The sequence below is a fragment of the Castor canadensis genome, chromosome 5, assembly GCF_047511655.1.
Source record: "Castor canadensis chromosome 5, mCasCan1.hap1v2, whole genome shotgun sequence".
NCBI lineage: Eukaryota > Metazoa > Chordata > Mammalia > Rodentia > Castoridae > Castor > Castor canadensis.
In genome coordinates this window covers 28,759,251-28,777,160 of record NC_133390.1, presented here as the reverse complement: position 1 = coordinate 28,777,160, position 17,910 = coordinate 28,759,251, and the positions used below count along the sequence as shown (strand labels likewise).

Genomic DNA, 17,910 nt, shown 5'->3' with positions numbered 1-17,910 from the left:
CATCTGGCTTAGAGCTGTGAAGAGCACTAAATAATAAATGTAAAGAACTTGGCCCAATGTTCTACTCAGAATGCATGGTCAAATAAAGTCGTAAAGAATTACTATCAGTATCTTTGAAAGACAAGCCTGCATTAGTTGATGTAAATTCTTTTTTATCTTTAAAATTAGACATTTCACCCACTTTTTTTTTTCTTCATCACAAAATGCATTTGTACGATTTTGCATACTCTAATCTCAGGGTTTGGGGACATGTCTGGATTCAATAGGAAGGGTGTTCCAGTCTGGTAACCGAAAAAATAAAAGCTCAAACCCAGTTAGTGTAGCTAATGCTCTGCCATAAATGAATCTGCATGTATTATTCCATCTTCACTTTATACTTACAAATACCGAGATCCATCTTAGATAATAAAAGTAGTGTTGAATATTTTTGCAAGCTATTATAACATTTTCAAAGAGAACTATAAACACGTACACAAGATGTGACTATATGGTAATGAAATGAATTTTCCTGTGTAGCTCAAGGCTCATTAGCTTAGTCATGCTCTGTGTTGTTCTACAGAAGCCATGTGTGACATTTCTCACTAATGGCTCATGCTGTCACTAAATACTTGTTTCTAATTCCCTGGGTCTTTGGGAATGCAGGCATCCACTTGCTTGTAAATTAACAGTTCTGCAGAATCAACATGAGGGACCCAGAGAAGTCCTTTCATTTCCTAGAGTTCGGTAAGAGAGAAAAACAAATTCTTTTTTCTGATTGTAGATTTGACCAGAGTTGTTTTTCCTGTTATATGAAAATTCTTATTTTATGAGAAAGGTTGCTCAGTAAATAAAACTATGGCTTTGGTTTTAATGATTTGACTATTTACATTAAATCATGATTATTAGGAAAGAGAAGAGTAGGTGTGCACACTTACTTTCTTCATCAAGATTTTCAGCAGCTGATAATAACCTCATCCTGTCTTCTGGGTTTGTAATGTTTAATTCGATGAGATGACTCTCTTTTATATCTTTTAAATCTTCCAGGTTCTCGTAACCGTTGAGCAAAAGGGTTGAGGTATATTCCTGTGAGGGATAAAAATACGTGCAATGTTCTAGTCAGACTTGAACATTTTACTTTTAGTTCTTTTTGGGATTTAAAAAAAGTATAGAGGAGGTGCACATGAAAACCACAGATCTCAGCAGAACTTTTGCTTAGCTTCATTTTCCTTGTGTGTTTCCCACACACAAACTCCAGGTCATCTAAAAGAGAGCTGTAACCATGCTAAATTATGGATCAATTTAATATCTGAATCATTCATCCCACTTGCACTTTTTTACTTCTCAACTAGTTAAACTGACACAACTAGCATTTCCTTAACTCTGTCAATAAAATGCCTCTAACAGAGTACATTATAGCAATATTTCTCAATCTGCATCTCTTCTCGCTTGCTTCATCACAAGAACTTTCATTACCTTCCACAGGTAGGTTCAAAAATGAATTTGAAACAGACACAATTGTATGCAGGAAGTAGGTTTAGCATTTTTGTTGAAAGGCAACCAAATTTTGACTTTATATTTAATTAAAAGCCTTTATTAAGCATGAACGTAGTATAGTTAGGAAAATAATTTCCTTTTTTCAGCATATATATTTTGTCCATCATTTGCATCAACATATGTCAGTTTAAAATTCATAGGTTCTTGATTTTAAAGAATGCATGTTATTTACATAACCCCTATTCTCTCTCACTGAACAAAAATGCGAAGTATAGTAGAATGCTTTTACAACTTCCTCAAACATTTCTCTCATTTTACTTGATAATAATTTCAATATCCTTACTTTATTTACTAAAATTGAATTAGAGGAAGCTGAAAAGTTTTAAGTAATTAGGAAGTACTTAGTATTAGGAAGGAAAAAGAGTGACAATACTTTTTTAAATAGGACTGTCTCTTAGAAAAGCACTGAATTAGAACATGAAATACCAAAAATTCCATGCTGACACAACCATCTAACTGGTTTCTTGAGTAAGTAAGTCATTTTATAACCTTAGATAGTTTTTTTCATAGGCCACAGAATGAAGAGGTAGCAGAGGCAGGATTCAAACCTGTATTTCCTTTAAGGAGTATCCCAACTAGCATAGGATCATTTGTCTACAGACAGGAAAGTAACCAGATAAAAATAAATTAGGAAACTTTTAATTGGCTATTTCCTTGATAAGTTTTGAAAAATATCAAAGTATTGTTGAGTTAATTTTAGAAATAGATTTCAAAACTGCAAATCAAGTGAAATAAGCTACATTGTACATACAATGCCATTTAACAAAGTAAATATTTTAAAAGTTGTTAACATGACAAGAAATATTTGAATTACAAAGACAGCATATTTTCTTTAACACAATGATTACAAAGCTAAGTGATCACTGTTTCTTAACAAATTATTTTTGAAATAATTATATTCTCTGGATTTGATTGTGATCTCTGCTCTACAGAAAATATTATTTTTCATTTTTCTTTCACGTTCCTGAATTTTCATTTTACTTTCTCTTCTCTTTATCATCCTCATTTAGACATTTCCCCTGGTTCCTTTATTCTCCAGATATTTTTCAGTTTTCATTGCACTTTCTCAAGATTAATCTCTACTGTCACTGCTAAGTTCAATTAGGGTTGAGTCCAGGGGATGTTATATCAAGACCTGTCCTTGCATCATAAATGTAATAAAGGAGAAATAAGAGCTGTTCTAGGAAAACAGATTTTACTTGGCTATAAGTCTTGCATTCCAAATGCAAATTATAAGTCTTAGTATACAAATACTAATCTACTCTCTTCAATTACTCCATCCATATACCATCAAAACCAAACAGGCCAAAGGGTTGCTAACCTGAAGGTGAATCCTCTCTAAGAACTCCTGCAGAGTCTTGGGTTTTTCTCTTTTGCTCCTTCGGTGTGCCTTTATTTTCTTGGGGGCTGCCTCCTCTTCTGAGATGACATCCACATAAATAAACTTGAAGTTTCCCACCTTATTGTTCAACATTCCCGTCCACATCCCCATTGGTGTTTTGCATATAATGTCTATGATGTCTCCTTTCTAAAAGCAAGGACATACACAAATCAAATTTCCAGGAACTATGGTGTTATAAAAATTCATAGAAAGAACACAATTATGGAAAAGTAGAGCAAAGAGAACATTCTAAAGTTCTTCAGAGCTAACAGTGTAGGTCTGAATTCACTTGTTTAAGGAAATTGTTTCCTAGTAATAATGAAAAAAACTTCAACATGCTTGAAAGAAAACCACTTATGTTCGATGACGTATTTGTTTTTATTATCATATCAAATTATCAACTTATAATTGTAAGGCACAGTGTTATTTACATAATACTTTTCCATACACTAAGTCATTTTCTGCTCACAGCACCTCTTAGGTAAATAATATGAGATACTGACTTAGATCAGAGAGGAGTTAGGAAAACTGATGACGGAAGCTTAAATACTGGTTAAAAAAAACAAAGCCACATTCTGACCTGCTGATGTCAATGGAATGCCTTGTGACATACAGCAGGGCTGTATGCCCACCCATTGCCCCCACAGCATGTGGAAAACGACAGTTCGCTCTGACCACCCAGGCCAAAAATTCCCCGTGACATGTAGAGGAATAATGATGCATAACTCAGTCCCTAGGAATTAATGACACCCAGTTTCTATGAACAACTACCCCCATGCCCACACACCCCAATAAAATTTTGAGGTCTTAGGATCCTTAGGACACTCTTACAGAGTGTATTTTCACTTCGCTTTGCATTAATAAACCTGCTCCTGTTAAGTCTCCTCTCTGTCTGTCCTTATATTCTTTCTCTGGCAAGACCAAGAACCTTCTGGTCCTCAGTGACCTGGATCTGGTAATGATAAGACATTATTGTTTTCAATATTACAGAAACAGGGATATTAAATGACTTCCCAAGAGCTTATAAGAATCAGAATCAGAAATCAGAAATCAGAAATCAAGAGAACTTGGGTTCTCTAAACTTAAAAATTATGTTATTTTCATTTACTATCAACTTGATATGTATATAAAAGTTCAAGGTATCATTTCTGGAGGGGTTCTCCTGCTGGGGAAAGTGAAGAAAGGAGTCTGCTGCTGTTAGTGATTCAAGTTCACTTGAAAAAAAAATCATCTATAATCTAAAATAAATGCATCTAAAGTATTTCATCCATCTAAAGTAATGAAACTATGAAGAACTCACCAAATGTTCAACAAAACTATGTATATGCACTAAGTCTTGCTACTTAATCCTTCAGATACTAATGTTACTCTACTTATTAAGAGGAAATAACGCTTAGATTAAGATCCACAAGAAAAGTTTGCATTGAAGTATGAATGAAGCACAGTGGGAAGGTATTTTGTTTATTCATGTCTAAGACCATATTTGTCTACAGGCTGTCAGTAATTGGCAAGAGTAGATATCCCTGTAAAGCAAATCAATTTCTGTACAAGTAAGCATCTACGTTTAAGAAGCAGAGTTATTCCTTTGAGATATATAACATTCTAAGCCCAGAGAAGATGTTACAGATTCCAATATTTTTGCTACTTTTAAGGATCTAACCTTTAAACAAACGAAGCATTAAACTCATCCTTCTAATATATATTTACCAGCTGATCTACTAGTGTATATTTTATGTAAAATAAATTTAATTTGTAATAGCAGAATGTAGTGTGGTTAAAAGATGTAATTTCTTCTGACTTGTGATCACTGGATCTGCCTGTGTGAGTCTCTGAACTCTTAATCTAGGTTTTTCCACCCAGTAGGCCAAGTGCTAACCATGCAGCAGATCAGGAAACTCCCCAGAAGTTCAAAGAAGTGTCTAGGTATGACAGTCCTTTACTGAATCCTTCCTATTACCTTTAAACTTGTAAACTTGTAACTACAGCCTTTAAACTTGTACACTTGTGCACATATTGAGAAAGTTCACAGGTCACCAAGCAAACATTCAATTTCCATCACTGTGCCCTCTATGAACTCCACAAAAATCACATTAGGCAACACTAGAACTGGTACATTGGCACTGTATTGTAGGAAAACTGAAAATCTATTCCCTTTGAATGCCCTCCCCTCTAAAGTTTTCTAGGTTACAAGCATCTTTTCCCTAAGACTTGAATTTAGACTTTAAATCACTTCAAAAAATGACTAAAGAAGTACTGTGAAAGCAGTTTTTTTCCTCATCTGTCTCAGAGCTTACTCTGATTTGATAGCACAGAAGTAATAAAGACAAGAGTCGAGTACCTTAAATGTCAAATAATAACAATACTTCACACAATGGAATTTTATGCAGCCATGAAGAAGAATGAAATGTTATCATTCGCTGGTAAATGGATGGAATTGGAGAACATCATTCTGAGTGAGGTTAGCCTGGCCCAAAAGACCAAAAATCATATGTTCTCCCTCATATGTGGACATTAGATCAAGGGCAAACACAACAATGGGATTGGACTATGAGCACATGATAAAAGCGAGAGCACACAAGGGAGGGGTGAGGATAGGTAAGACACCTAAAAAACTAGCTAACATTTGTTGCCCTTAACGCAGAGAAACTAAAGCAGATACCTTAAAAGCAACTGAGGCCAATAGGAAAAGGGGAACAGGAACTAGAGAAAAGGTTTGATCAAAAAGAATTAACCTAGAAGGTAACACCCACGCACAGGAAATCAATGTGAGTCAATGCCCTGTATAGCTATCCTTATCTCAACCAGCAAAAACCCTTGTTCCTTCCTATTATTGCTTATACTCTCTCTACAACAAAATTAGAAATAAGGGCAAAATAGTTTCTGCTGAGTATTGAGGGGGGGAGAGGGAGGGGGCGGAGTGGGTGGTAAGGGAGGGGGTGGGGGCAGGGGAGAGAAATGAACCAAGCCTTGTATGCACATATGAATAATAAAAGAAAAAGGAAAAAGAAAAAAAAAACAATACTTCAAACATATCTAATCATTAGTTAACATTGGTTTTGTGTTGAAAGTATAGAAAAATACATAATTTGTGTCCTTTTAGTTATAGCACTTTATGTTACTAAAGGGAATAATTTACTAGCTACAAAATACTTTAGTAAGAAGTATTCTACTATTTGTGCTATTGTAACCAGCCCTGTACCTTTAGTATAAACAGCACCATGAAAAATTAGTTGATTTTCAGTTAAATAAATGGAAATTTTCTGGGTGGGTCTGACTCAGTCACATGGAATCCCTTTTCAAAACAGACATTAAAGTGTGTGTCAGCTTTTCTCCTGCTGGTCTTGAAGAAGCAAACTACCATGTTGCAGTGAAGGCCGTGACTGGTGGAGTCTAGGGTACGAGAAAGGCATCATCCAGCCAGAAGGAAGGGGCCTCAGTCTTACAACCATAAGAAAATGAATTCTGCCAACAGTAAGTGATTTTGAAAGAGGACCCCAAGCCTCAGGTGAGATTACACCTTGGATGACACCTTGATTTAAACCATGACAGTCCTTAAGCAGAGAACTCAGCTGAACAATGCCCAGATTTATGACACACAGAAACTGTGACAACACAATACATCTGTGTTGTTTGAAGCCTCTGAATTTAGGGCAAGAAGAAGGAATTGAAGGGACGATGTCAATGTAGAAAAGACCTCTTGTTATTCATGGCAACCAATTTAAAAAGTACTGGACTTGCCCAGACAAGTCTGCTTACAAAACCTTTTCTCTGCAGGGCTCTTGCCTGATACTCATCTTTTTCTCCCTGTCTTTTGCTTGATTATTTTTACTCAAGCAAGTATTTGGTAGAGCTGGGCACTTGTGAGGGATTTCAGATTTCAAAAAAGGGCCAAGAATTCCTTTTCCCCCATAGCTTTAGATCTTCAGCTGCTCTCTAACAGTAACATGCTAATCGCCTGAGCTGAGCGATTGCTCTTACCCCACCTCACATATTTTGTTCAAAATTCTTGCCACTATGAGCCAGAGGTAAGCCAATTCTGCTGGGAAGAACTCTAACAAGCTTACTTCCCACTTTTCGTACTTCCTGAAACAAATCATATGATCAGCATTTGAAAAACCATTAAGAAAGCAGATGTTGGCCTACCTTGATTTTGAGGGAGTCCATGTCATAGGGACTTGGTGTGAAATCTGTATGTACTCTGGCACGGCCACAAAATGGTCCTGTGTAAGGGATATCATCATCCAGTCGAAAGCTGTTCCGGTTACTTGTACCATCTGAACAGCTTGTTATCCCACCTGATGAAGGTAGAGGTTAACAGTTCTCATCATTTAGCATTCTGAACCTTTATCTGGACACTGAAGCAATGGAATCCAGTCTTGTTTCACTTCTGAGTCTTTCTCTGTCACTTACTTCTGTCCTCTGAGCTATTTCTGACCTTAGCTCTGCCAATCTAATGACTACTCTCTCCTGAATCACTAACCCAAATACCCTCTTATATTAGTCTCTATGATCTGATCCAGTACAGTATGTTAAGTAATAGACACTTACTAAAGAGGAACAAGAAGTAGCAAGATATAGGTTTAACCATTGACCAAGCCAAGTAATTTCATACATGTAAAATAAGACAGAAATAAAACAGCAGTTTGGTCTGTGTATGCTATTGGTCATAAAAGGTGAATTACCTCTAGCCACAGAAATTAAGCAACACTTAAACCATCTACTATCTCCTCTGGCCTTCGCTTCGTGATGATTCCAAGCCCAGGATTTTCATGGTACGTTCTAGTTAATAAAATTCTCTACACATTCAGCATTATGATTTAGAATTTTTAAATCTCCAGCAGAAATGAATACTAATGAAATCTGAATTTCACACACACAAAAATATATCCTTCAAATGTTTCTACATTTGCGTTTTTCACAAAGCAACTGTTCTACAGCCAATAGGAATACAGAAATAAAATTTAGTATATTTGGAATATCTAGTCGTTGTACTCCTTCTTCAAATAACAGAAGCAGTCGACTTTAAAGGAAATGGAAAACAAACTTTGCAAGGACATTTTAGCCCCTGAAAAGATTAGAGGATGTGTAACGTTTACATACAAAAAGTCTTAAGAAACTCCATAGTATGAATACTTTTATGCAAATGTTGTAGCAGGAAATATAATTGATTCCTGAGTAATTTCCTTCATAAAAAAATCTATATTGTTTAGAACATCTCTGTTGATCACTTGTTGATTATTTTTTACCACTTAGTTGGTGACATTTCTATCATTTAGTTTACATAGTGCTTTAATCTTTACTCAATAATGTTAAAAAGTAAATAATAGTGTTGATGCAAATGTCTAACACTTTTCAGAACATTTCAGAATAAAAAAAGGAAAGAAAAGGAAGGAAAAAGAGGAAGAGAGAGTGAGAGAGATAGGCATGGGTGAGGGAGGAAGTGAAAAAGTGAGGGAGATAAAAGTAAAGAAAGAAGATGTAGGAAGAGAGACAAAACAGGATTTTACTTCTCTATTTCAAATCATTTTAAACCTTTTCACTCAAGATAATGCTAGGTTTCTGCAGCATACATTTATTTTTTATTTTAAGGATTTAGATTTAATTACCCAGCATAACCTTTTTGAGTCACATCCCCAAGAACCCTATTAACTATAGCATTAAATGTTTCAAAACAATATATAATTCTATTATGTTATATATTACTTTAAACTCCTACCAATGTAGATAGATTCATTATCTCCTACCCCAATACCATTTCTATTACCAAGTGGCCAGGAACTTTGTTGAAGTTGATAAACAAGCCCCAGGGGGGCACGTTTGTTGTTTTTAATTAACTGAACCCAGACCTCACATCTAGGATATTGCCTCTTATTCATTAGCCTTACTTGATGAGCTCTGCCCACTGTAGAGACTATCCATGGAGTCACTGGCTTTGAGGGAGACCTTCTCAGTGTGGGTCCCTATCACAGGATCACTGTTCCGATAGGGGAGGGCAGCTTTATTTTCCTCATCCTTCAGAAAAACATATCAGAGGTTAGATGCAGAGAGCAGATTTCCATGGCGATGTTCACTGTGTGCATTGACTTAACAAACAAGATGTATTTTAGCAACAGAATACTTAGGGATACATCAGCATAAAATATGAGAGTCATCAATCTTTAGTCAATGTCTAGTGTATACCTGGAAAAATTCCTTAGACAAGACATTCCTTATTGTGGGATGCAAATGAAATTATAATGGTTCAGTTTTGCAAATAACAATGAATGTCATATCAAGACTATTTAGTCAGAAATGTTAGATGTATTGACATCTGTGTTTTATCTGTTAAAACACTTTTAATTCTTCATGTTCTCCTCCTCTACTTACCATCATTACTAATCCTTTGAGATCTGATAGTACAGGTTTAAACTCTGCACAGTTGTTTCATGTCAGTTATTTGCACCCTACCAGATCACTAGATATGAATAAAACATGCACACTTTGCAATTCTAAAGCAAAGCTTATCTGAGGAACTTTACAAATCTCATACAGTGCTTGCCACCAAGTCAAGTGAAAAGCAAATCTTGCATAAAATTAGAAAAGACAGACAATTTCAAAACAAATTACATTTCCTTGAAAACATCTCAAATGTTTTCCATATTTAGATGGTTTAGACAAAGCCTATGAATTTCTTAATATTCATCAGATTGTAATTCAATATTCCCATTTTGAGCATTTCTGAACATTGATAAAACTTCAGAATATACATACAATATATACTATTTTGTTTCTGTTTTCATTTATTCCTTTATTTATTCATTTATCCACCCAATACAGGTTTATAGAATACCTCTTAAGTACTTCACACTGTTCTAAGAACTAAGGATGCTATGGTAGAAATGATGACAGGATGCAAGATCCTTGCTTTAATGAGGTATGTTCTAATGTATGTAGACTGTGCGTGGTGTGTAGGCTATATGTGTTTATATATTTGCTGTGTTTGTGAATGTGTGGTATGTGTTTAAAGTGTTTGGAAAGGTATTCATAAGTAACAAAGAGGACAATTTAAGAGAAGTATAAGTTCTACGAATGAAATAAAACTGTATGATATGAGAGAATTAGCCAGTAGGGTTAGTGTGAAGGGTTAGAGGAAACTTGATTGATTTAGATAAGATAGCCACCAAAGACCTCTACTGGAAGGTAATGTAAACTGTGAACCATTAAACTGAATTAAAATGAGCTATAACTTATCTGAAATTTTGGAAATAATTTTCTAAGCAGAAGAAATAATAACAAAATTACTGAATTCAATGAACTTGAGTTGTGCAGCCTAATGTAGTGAGAAGAAGAAGTAGTCAGTTCAAGAAAAACTTTGCTGCCCATGTATGGTGATCATGGAAATGTACCACTTATCCCTCTTTCTGTGGGATCCTGCTTTACTGACTGCATTGTGTATTGTGAGTATACATGAACCTTAAGGGGTGGGGGCTTAATGTATAGTTTCAGTATGGTTTGTCCCCTCCAAAATCTTCTGCTCGAGATTAATTCCCACTATGAGCTATAAAAAAATGGAAAGCTTAATTCGTGTTTAAAGGTGAGGCCATTGGGAAGTGATTAGGAACCAGCAAGATCATAAGGGTGGAGGCTCCAAGACTGACAACTGGTGGCTTTATTAGAAAAAGGAGAAAGATTAGAATATACACAGGTTCAATTCCTGTTTCTTGCTGTGTGATAACCAGCACCACTTTGCAATTCTGTCACCAAGAAGGCCATAACCAGATGTGACAGCTTAATCTTGGACCAGAATTTTGAGCCTAAATAAACTTCTTTTCTTTATAATTTACTCAGCCTGTGGCATTTTGCTATTAGCAACAGAAAAATAAATGAACACACAGACAGTTGAAGCTGTTTTCTTCTTTTCCACTTCTGTATTTGCACTAAAGCCAAGCTCCCTTCCAGTGAAGGTGTTATTTGAGACCATTGTGGTGAAACATAGGATTCCTCTAATGGAAAAATTTGGTTCAAAGTTTCCCAGTCAGCCTGGTCAAAGCTTTCTCAGCACTGGGCTGAAGTCTAAATTCCCTCTAAATGATCCTTTTTCCTCCTTCTCCTTTTACAGATGTCACACTTGAATTGTAGTCAAAAGACTTCCCTGTTCATTTCTTCCACTTTAAAAAAAAAATCTTCACAGGCATATTCCCACCAATAAATCTTTGGTGTTTCTATTGCTTTCTGGAGGCCCACTTCACAGAGGACTTGAACACACAATAGCAAGGGAGTGCATTTTGAAGACACTTCAAGTTTTAAACAGGGATCTGATGTGTCTGGATTTCCATTTTTGGAGATCTTTCTGACTTTCATGTAGGGAATGGATTTTATGGGGAAAAGAATGGAAGAAAGGAAAGAAACTGGATGGTTATTATGGTAATGCAGACAAAGGAGTTCGGTTACTTATTTTACAGCCAGAACAACAATTTGCATGGAGAAATTAAGAGAGATATACATTGGAGTTAGTACTAAAAGGATATGTGATGAATTTACATGAAAACTGATAGAAAGAAAGTATTTAAAATAATTTTTGGGTTTTCTTTTCTCGCTATCTTTCTCCTTCCCTCTCTGGCATTTAGAGTTATAAAACTATTGTCTGTTGCCCTTGAATGTTGGATAAGAAAGAATTGTTTTCTTATAGAAGTGTAGTGAATCAATATTTCAATTTGGATATTTACATTTCAGATACGTATTAGCTATCGTAGTGATGATACCAAATAAGCAATTTGGTTATATAAATACAATAGAGAAGGGAAAAGCTTATAGAGATGTAATTGTGAAAAACATGAGTTTTCATGACATCACATAAGAGGAAAGGTTAGATTGAATACAGCATCCAGGATCAAGCCTCAGGAAGATTCAATATATAGAGGGACAGTGAAGAAAGCAAAGCCAAAACAAGAAGCTAAAATGAAGAAAAGCCAAAGGAGTGCCTGAAAAAAACAAAAGAGAGAATGCTTCACATTAAGGACGTCACTTCTTGTGTCAATTGCAGCTAAAAACATAAAGGAAGAAGAAAGAAAGCAACCATGGAGGTTACTGCTGATGGAACAGTGGGGGCAGAGGTCATCTAGAAGTGAGTTAAAAGAGAGGATGGACATAAGACGTATAAATTAACAGAATAAAACTGAGAGTCCATAAATAAACCTATATATTTATGATCCAAAAATTTATATACATATATATGTGGTCCATTAATTTTAAACATAAGTGTGAAGACAATACAATGAAGAAAGGACAATCTTTTCAACAGAGTTGGGACAACTGGAGAGGCACATGAAAAAGGATGAAGTTGAACTTGCCTCACAAACCATATAGAAAACTAACTCAAAATGGATCATACATCAAAATATAAATGCTAAAATTATAGAACTCTTAGAAGAAAACACAGTAGTACACTTTCATGACCTCATGTTAAACAGTAGCTTCTTAGGTTTGACAATAAAATCACAAGTGAAAAAAGAAAGAATAAACTAGATTATAAGAAAATTATAAACATTTGGACTGAAAGAAATACTATCAAAAACATGAAAGTATAATTCACAGAATGTTAAAAAAATACATCATTACAAATCATGTCTAATAAACATGTCCATAATACATAAAAACATTTAAAACTGAACAATAAAAACACAAGTAGCCCAATATAGAATTGGCAAAGGATTTAAATAAACATTTCTCCAAATAAATACAGATATGGCTAGCAAGCACATGAAAATATTCTCAAAATCATTACTTGTAAGAGAAAAGTAAATCAAAGTCACAATGAGATTCCACTTCACCTCAGATAATGGCTAGCAAGAAAATTAACAATCACAAGCATTGACCAGGGTGTTGAGAAATTGGAACTGTTGATACATTGTTAGTTGGAATGTAATATGATGAAGCTGCTTTGGAAAACAGTTTCTCATAGTATTAGACATAGAATTACCATATTTCAAGAGAAATGAAAAATATTTCCACAAAAAAGTCACAAATGTTTATAGCAGCATTATTCATAATAGTGCAAAGTGGAAATAGCCCAAATATCCATCAATGGATACATAAAACGTGGGTTATCATCATCAGCAACACCACCACCAACAGGTGTTGGCAAGGATGCGGGGAAAAAGGAACCCTCTTACACTGTTGGTGGGAATGTAGACTAGTACAACCACTCTGGAAAAAAATTTGGAGGCTACTTAAAAAGCTGGACATCGATCTACCATTTGATCCAGCAATACCACTCTTGGGGATATACCCAAAAGACTGTTACTCCAGAGGCACCTGCACATCCATGTTTATTGCAGCACTATTCACAATAGCCAAGTTATGGAAGCAGCCAAGATGCCCCACCACTGACGAATGGATTAAGGAAATGTGGTATCTATACACAATGGAATTTTATCCAGCCACGAAGAACGAAATGTTGTCATTTGCTGGTAAATGGATGGAATTGGAGAACATAATTCTGAGTGAGGTTAGCCTGGCCCAAAAGACCAAAAATTGTATGTTCTCCCTCATATGTAGACATTATATCAAGAGCAAACACAACAAGGTGATTGGACTTTGATCACAAGATAAAAGCGAGAGCACACAAGGGAGATATGAGGATAGGTAAGACACCTAAAAAACTAGCTACATTTGTTGCCCTCAACACAGAGAAACTAAAGCAGATACCTTAAAAGCAATGGAGGCCAATAGGAGAGGGGAACCAGGAACTAGAGAAAAGGTTAGTTTGAGAAGAATTAACTTAGATGGTAACACACATGCACAGGAAATCAATGCATGTCAACTTCCTGTATAGCTATCCTTATCTCAACTAGCAAAACCCCTTGTTCCTTCCTATTATTGCTTATACTCTCTCTACAACAAAATTAGAGGTAAGGGCTAAATAGTTTCAGCTGGGTATTGAGGGGGTGGGGGAGAGAGGGAGGAGGTGGGGTGGGTGGTAAGGGAGGGGGTAGGGGTAGGGGGAGAAATGACCCAAACATTGTATGCACATATGAATAAAAAAGAAAAAATTGGGTTATCTATATTATTTGGAAATAAAAAAGAATTGAGTCTCGATACTTGCTATAACATAAATAATATATTATTCCTTACATGCTAGATGTGTTATCCTTCTAAGCCTTGACTTCTTCAACTAAATTCAGAATAACACTTCCACCCATATTTTGGACAAAACAATTAAGAGAGGATATCTATCTATCTATCTACCTATACCTTTAGATATAGATACATATATGTATATATACATATATGTTTCATAAAGCACCAAATACTTGTACTACTATTTACATATAGAAAAAGAGACTTTTGAATGTTTTAAGTAAAAAATTTAATAGGAAAGTGCAAATGATTAACAAAGTACACTTACCTTTTCCTCAGAAAGGGCTTTGATGTACTTTTTACTCACTTTCTTCTTCATTGTCCATGAAATACCTCTCATTTTTTTACCCATACTTCCATTATTTGAAGATTTATTTTGTTCTTCACTTTCATTTGTGGGTTCCCCTTCAAGTACCTAGTGTAGAATTGTTTACAAAAGACAAAATAATAAAGAATTAAAGAGCACTGTTTTGAGTCAAGTGGTTTGTTGCTATTGTCTTATGGCTCTGAGTGTGGAACCCAGAGCCTCTAAACATGCCAGGCTCTACTACTAAACTACATCTCAAGTCCAAAGAACATTGATTTGAAAACCTTATTGGAGAGAAGATTTTATGTTCATGGATGTAAGTTCCTATACATTCTGTGCAGCAGTCTCCAAATTTTCAAACAACCCTGGCATACTATGTATTGTTAAAATTGTCCAACCTTGGTTACCTGTGTTACAAACTCAGGAGCTAAGACTTGTGCCATTGAAAGTTCTGACTTTCATATCTAAAATTCTTTGAGATTTGACAGCATTATTAAAGAATCATTTTAGTACGTGTTTTGTGATGAACTAATTAGAACTAAATACTATACATAATAAGCAATTATCTCTACATAAATGGGAAATATTTTATTGAATATTTTATAAAGTCTGTAGTATCTATCTGTGCTAAGGTAGCATTAATATAGCCTCCTGCTTCTCGTACAAATTGAGGTGATCATGGTTATTTTTAAGAAGTTTTGAAGTTAAGCTCAATAACATAACATAAAATCATGTGATATGGTATAATTAAAAACATTATTTGATATAAAATTATCTGTTACATTATATAAAATCTACATGAAATAAAATATCCTCCCACTTCACTCCTAGCTATTTCTCAGTTCTTCCTTGCTTGCTATGGCAGTGGTTCTAAAAATGTGGTTCTTAGACAACCATCATCAACATCATTGCAGCCAATTTGTATTTTAGCATGGTCTTCAAGCAAGCCTGACATACAGATGCACACTAGCTTCTTAAAACAACTGCAATGAAGCATTGCCGTGGTAACTCCTTTGCTGTTGTTTCTCTATCAGAGTCTCACCAAGGTTTGTACTGGTTTTTATCTTGGCTTCTCATAGAGAGCACAGATTTCTTCTCTAAACCATGCAGGCTTTTACTCATGTGTCACATAACAAGAAAGAAATTTGCTGATTAATCACTCTCCACACTTATCCCTACTTCCTACTTGTTTCACCTGATATATTCTTCTTCCAAGCACTTTACATTACTCAATAATACATTTGTTTGTTCATTTAATGATTGTCTATACCTTCCATGTAATACATGCCCCATTAGACTAGTGGCTTTAATCTATTTACTTTATTCTGAGTGTCTAGACTATTTCCAGGCATTATAACTGGTGGTCAATACTATTTGAATAAATTAAACTCCTCATGTAGAATTTTCCAGCAATTTTTTTCCTTGAAGGACATATTTGGGTCACAGAGACTTAAAACCTCATATGTGCAAGAAATCAACCTTGAAGGTCATTTAGTTTACCACTGCTTACCATTCCTGAAAGGTGGGCAGATAGTCATTTCTTGAATATAAAAAAATGGTGGGAAACTCCTCTTCAGTGAACTTGAATATTTTAATATGGAAGTTTAACCACATAGTTAACATAATTAACAATCAATATTATGTTTTGCCTCATATCTTATCCCAAATTGCCTATGATAAATATAACAGACAGGCAATTTAAACCCTCATTGCACTTTATTAATTTCTACTTTCAAGGTTATAAAGGCAAAGATTCTTTGCTTAATTCAGAATCTCTGAAGAAAACATAATTTGTAAGCACTTTAAAGTTTTAGTTAGTCCTTTTCTTCTTTCTGCTTAAACTTTCTCTGTTTTCTTGGTAAAATTATTTTGCTAACTAAAATATGAAAGCATTTTATTACAAGTGGTGTTAGTTTACCATTACGTAAGTTTTAAAAATGTACCACAAATATTTTTCAGTTTTTCTATCATTATTTATAGAAAGCATAGAGAAATTATACCATATTTTAAATTTTTTATTATTTTTATGTTCTTCATAAACTGAACCACATTTTTATTTAGATATTTATTTATGGTTTTGCTGTGTTTTATGTTGTGTCTCCCCCTTTAGACTCCAGGCTTCATGACATAAGCATTTTCGTGTTATTGCAATAGTACTTCTGGAGAGCCTACTGGAATCCTGTTAAAGAGTAGGTATTTGTTGACAGAATGAAGAATGAATGTTGGATTTCTTAGAAATGTACAAACTACTTTATCAGGTTCACTATATTCTTTCATGAAAAATACTAAGCCATTAATATTTATATCAATAAAACTGAATGAGCCTGAGGTACTTTTATAAGTAAGCACCAGAATCTAAAGCTAAATAATAATAGAATATAGCTATGTATAATTATGGAAAATTAAAATCTTATATAAGATCCCAACTAAAAACAAAATCATATAAGGCCACTCTCTTTCTCTGTGTGTGTGTGTCTCTCTATCCGTTACTGACATAAAAAGTATTTTAAAATATTGTATATAGATATATCTATAGATAAGCATAAGACATACAACCTATTTACCTAAAAATTACTATTACTTGTGAGGTTACTGAATCAGGTTTAATGATAAGCATATACTGTATTTTCTCACTATCCATTCCTCCTTTCTACTATTTTAGTAGCTGTTATACCTTTCATTAATCATCCATCACAGGTGGCCCATAATTTAGAAGATAGAATAACAGAATGGAAACTTTGTAGCCAGAGAAGAGGTTAAGTTCTACCTTTGTCATTTATTAACTATAACATAGAAGTAATTTTGTTCAATGAAAGAAGCATATTTCTTCAAAAGTAAAACAAAAATACTAATAGTTCCTAAGTCATAAGTCAAGTAAACTGTTAACATTGCACTTACTTTGAGCTAAGTGCTCAATTATATGTAGATATTATTGGTATTGTTATAGTATTATGGGCACTTAATTTTATGGGAAGCCTTTCTTAAGCTACATTTGAGGTGTATATGGTTATAAATCTGTAACAGTTGCCAATGAAACATTCAATGCACATAATGGAAATGTGACAGTACAATTCAAGTAGCCATATGTTCTCCTTAATAAATTTACAGTCAAGTCATTTAAACATTTCCTGATTTAAAGCAGTTACAATTCATACATTTATAGTTTTATGATTGAAATTATTTTTGGGTTTTTTTGAAGTTTATTTTTTATTTATTTTTTTAAATTTTATTCATATGTACATACAATGTTTGGGTCATTTCTCCTCCCTTCCCCCGCCCCCTCCCATAATCACCCCACCCCTTTTCTCCCCCCCATCCCCTCACTTCCAGGCAGAAACTGTTTTGCCCTTATGTCTAATTTTGTTGAAGAGAGAGTATAAGCAATAATAGGAAGGACCAAGGGTTTTTGCTAGTTGAGATAAGGATAGCTATACAGGGAATTGACTCGCATTGCTTTCCTTTTAAATTAATTCTCCTCAAACTAACCTTTTCTCTAGTTCCTGGTCCCCTTCTCCTATTGGCCTCTGTCACTTTAAAGCACCTGCATTAGTTTCTCTGTGTTGAGGGCAAA

General features: G+C 34.6%; 1 protein-coding gene across 1 annotated transcript in view; it reads right to left on the bottom strand.

The window, feature by feature from the left end:
- Nucleotides 1-17,910, bottom strand: part of Samsn1 (SAM domain, SH3 domain and nuclear localization signals 1) — a 141,955-nt gene that overhangs the window by 11,379 nt on the left and 112,666 nt on the right. Inside the window, 5 exon segments of the mRNA XM_074072884.1 lie at nt 915-1,062; nt 2,855-3,061; nt 7,058-7,209; nt 8,800-8,926; nt 14,301-14,447. Of these exon segments, the coding sequence (XP_073928985.1) occupies nt 915-1,062; nt 2,855-3,061; nt 7,058-7,209; nt 8,800-8,926; nt 14,301-14,447 (781 nt within the window).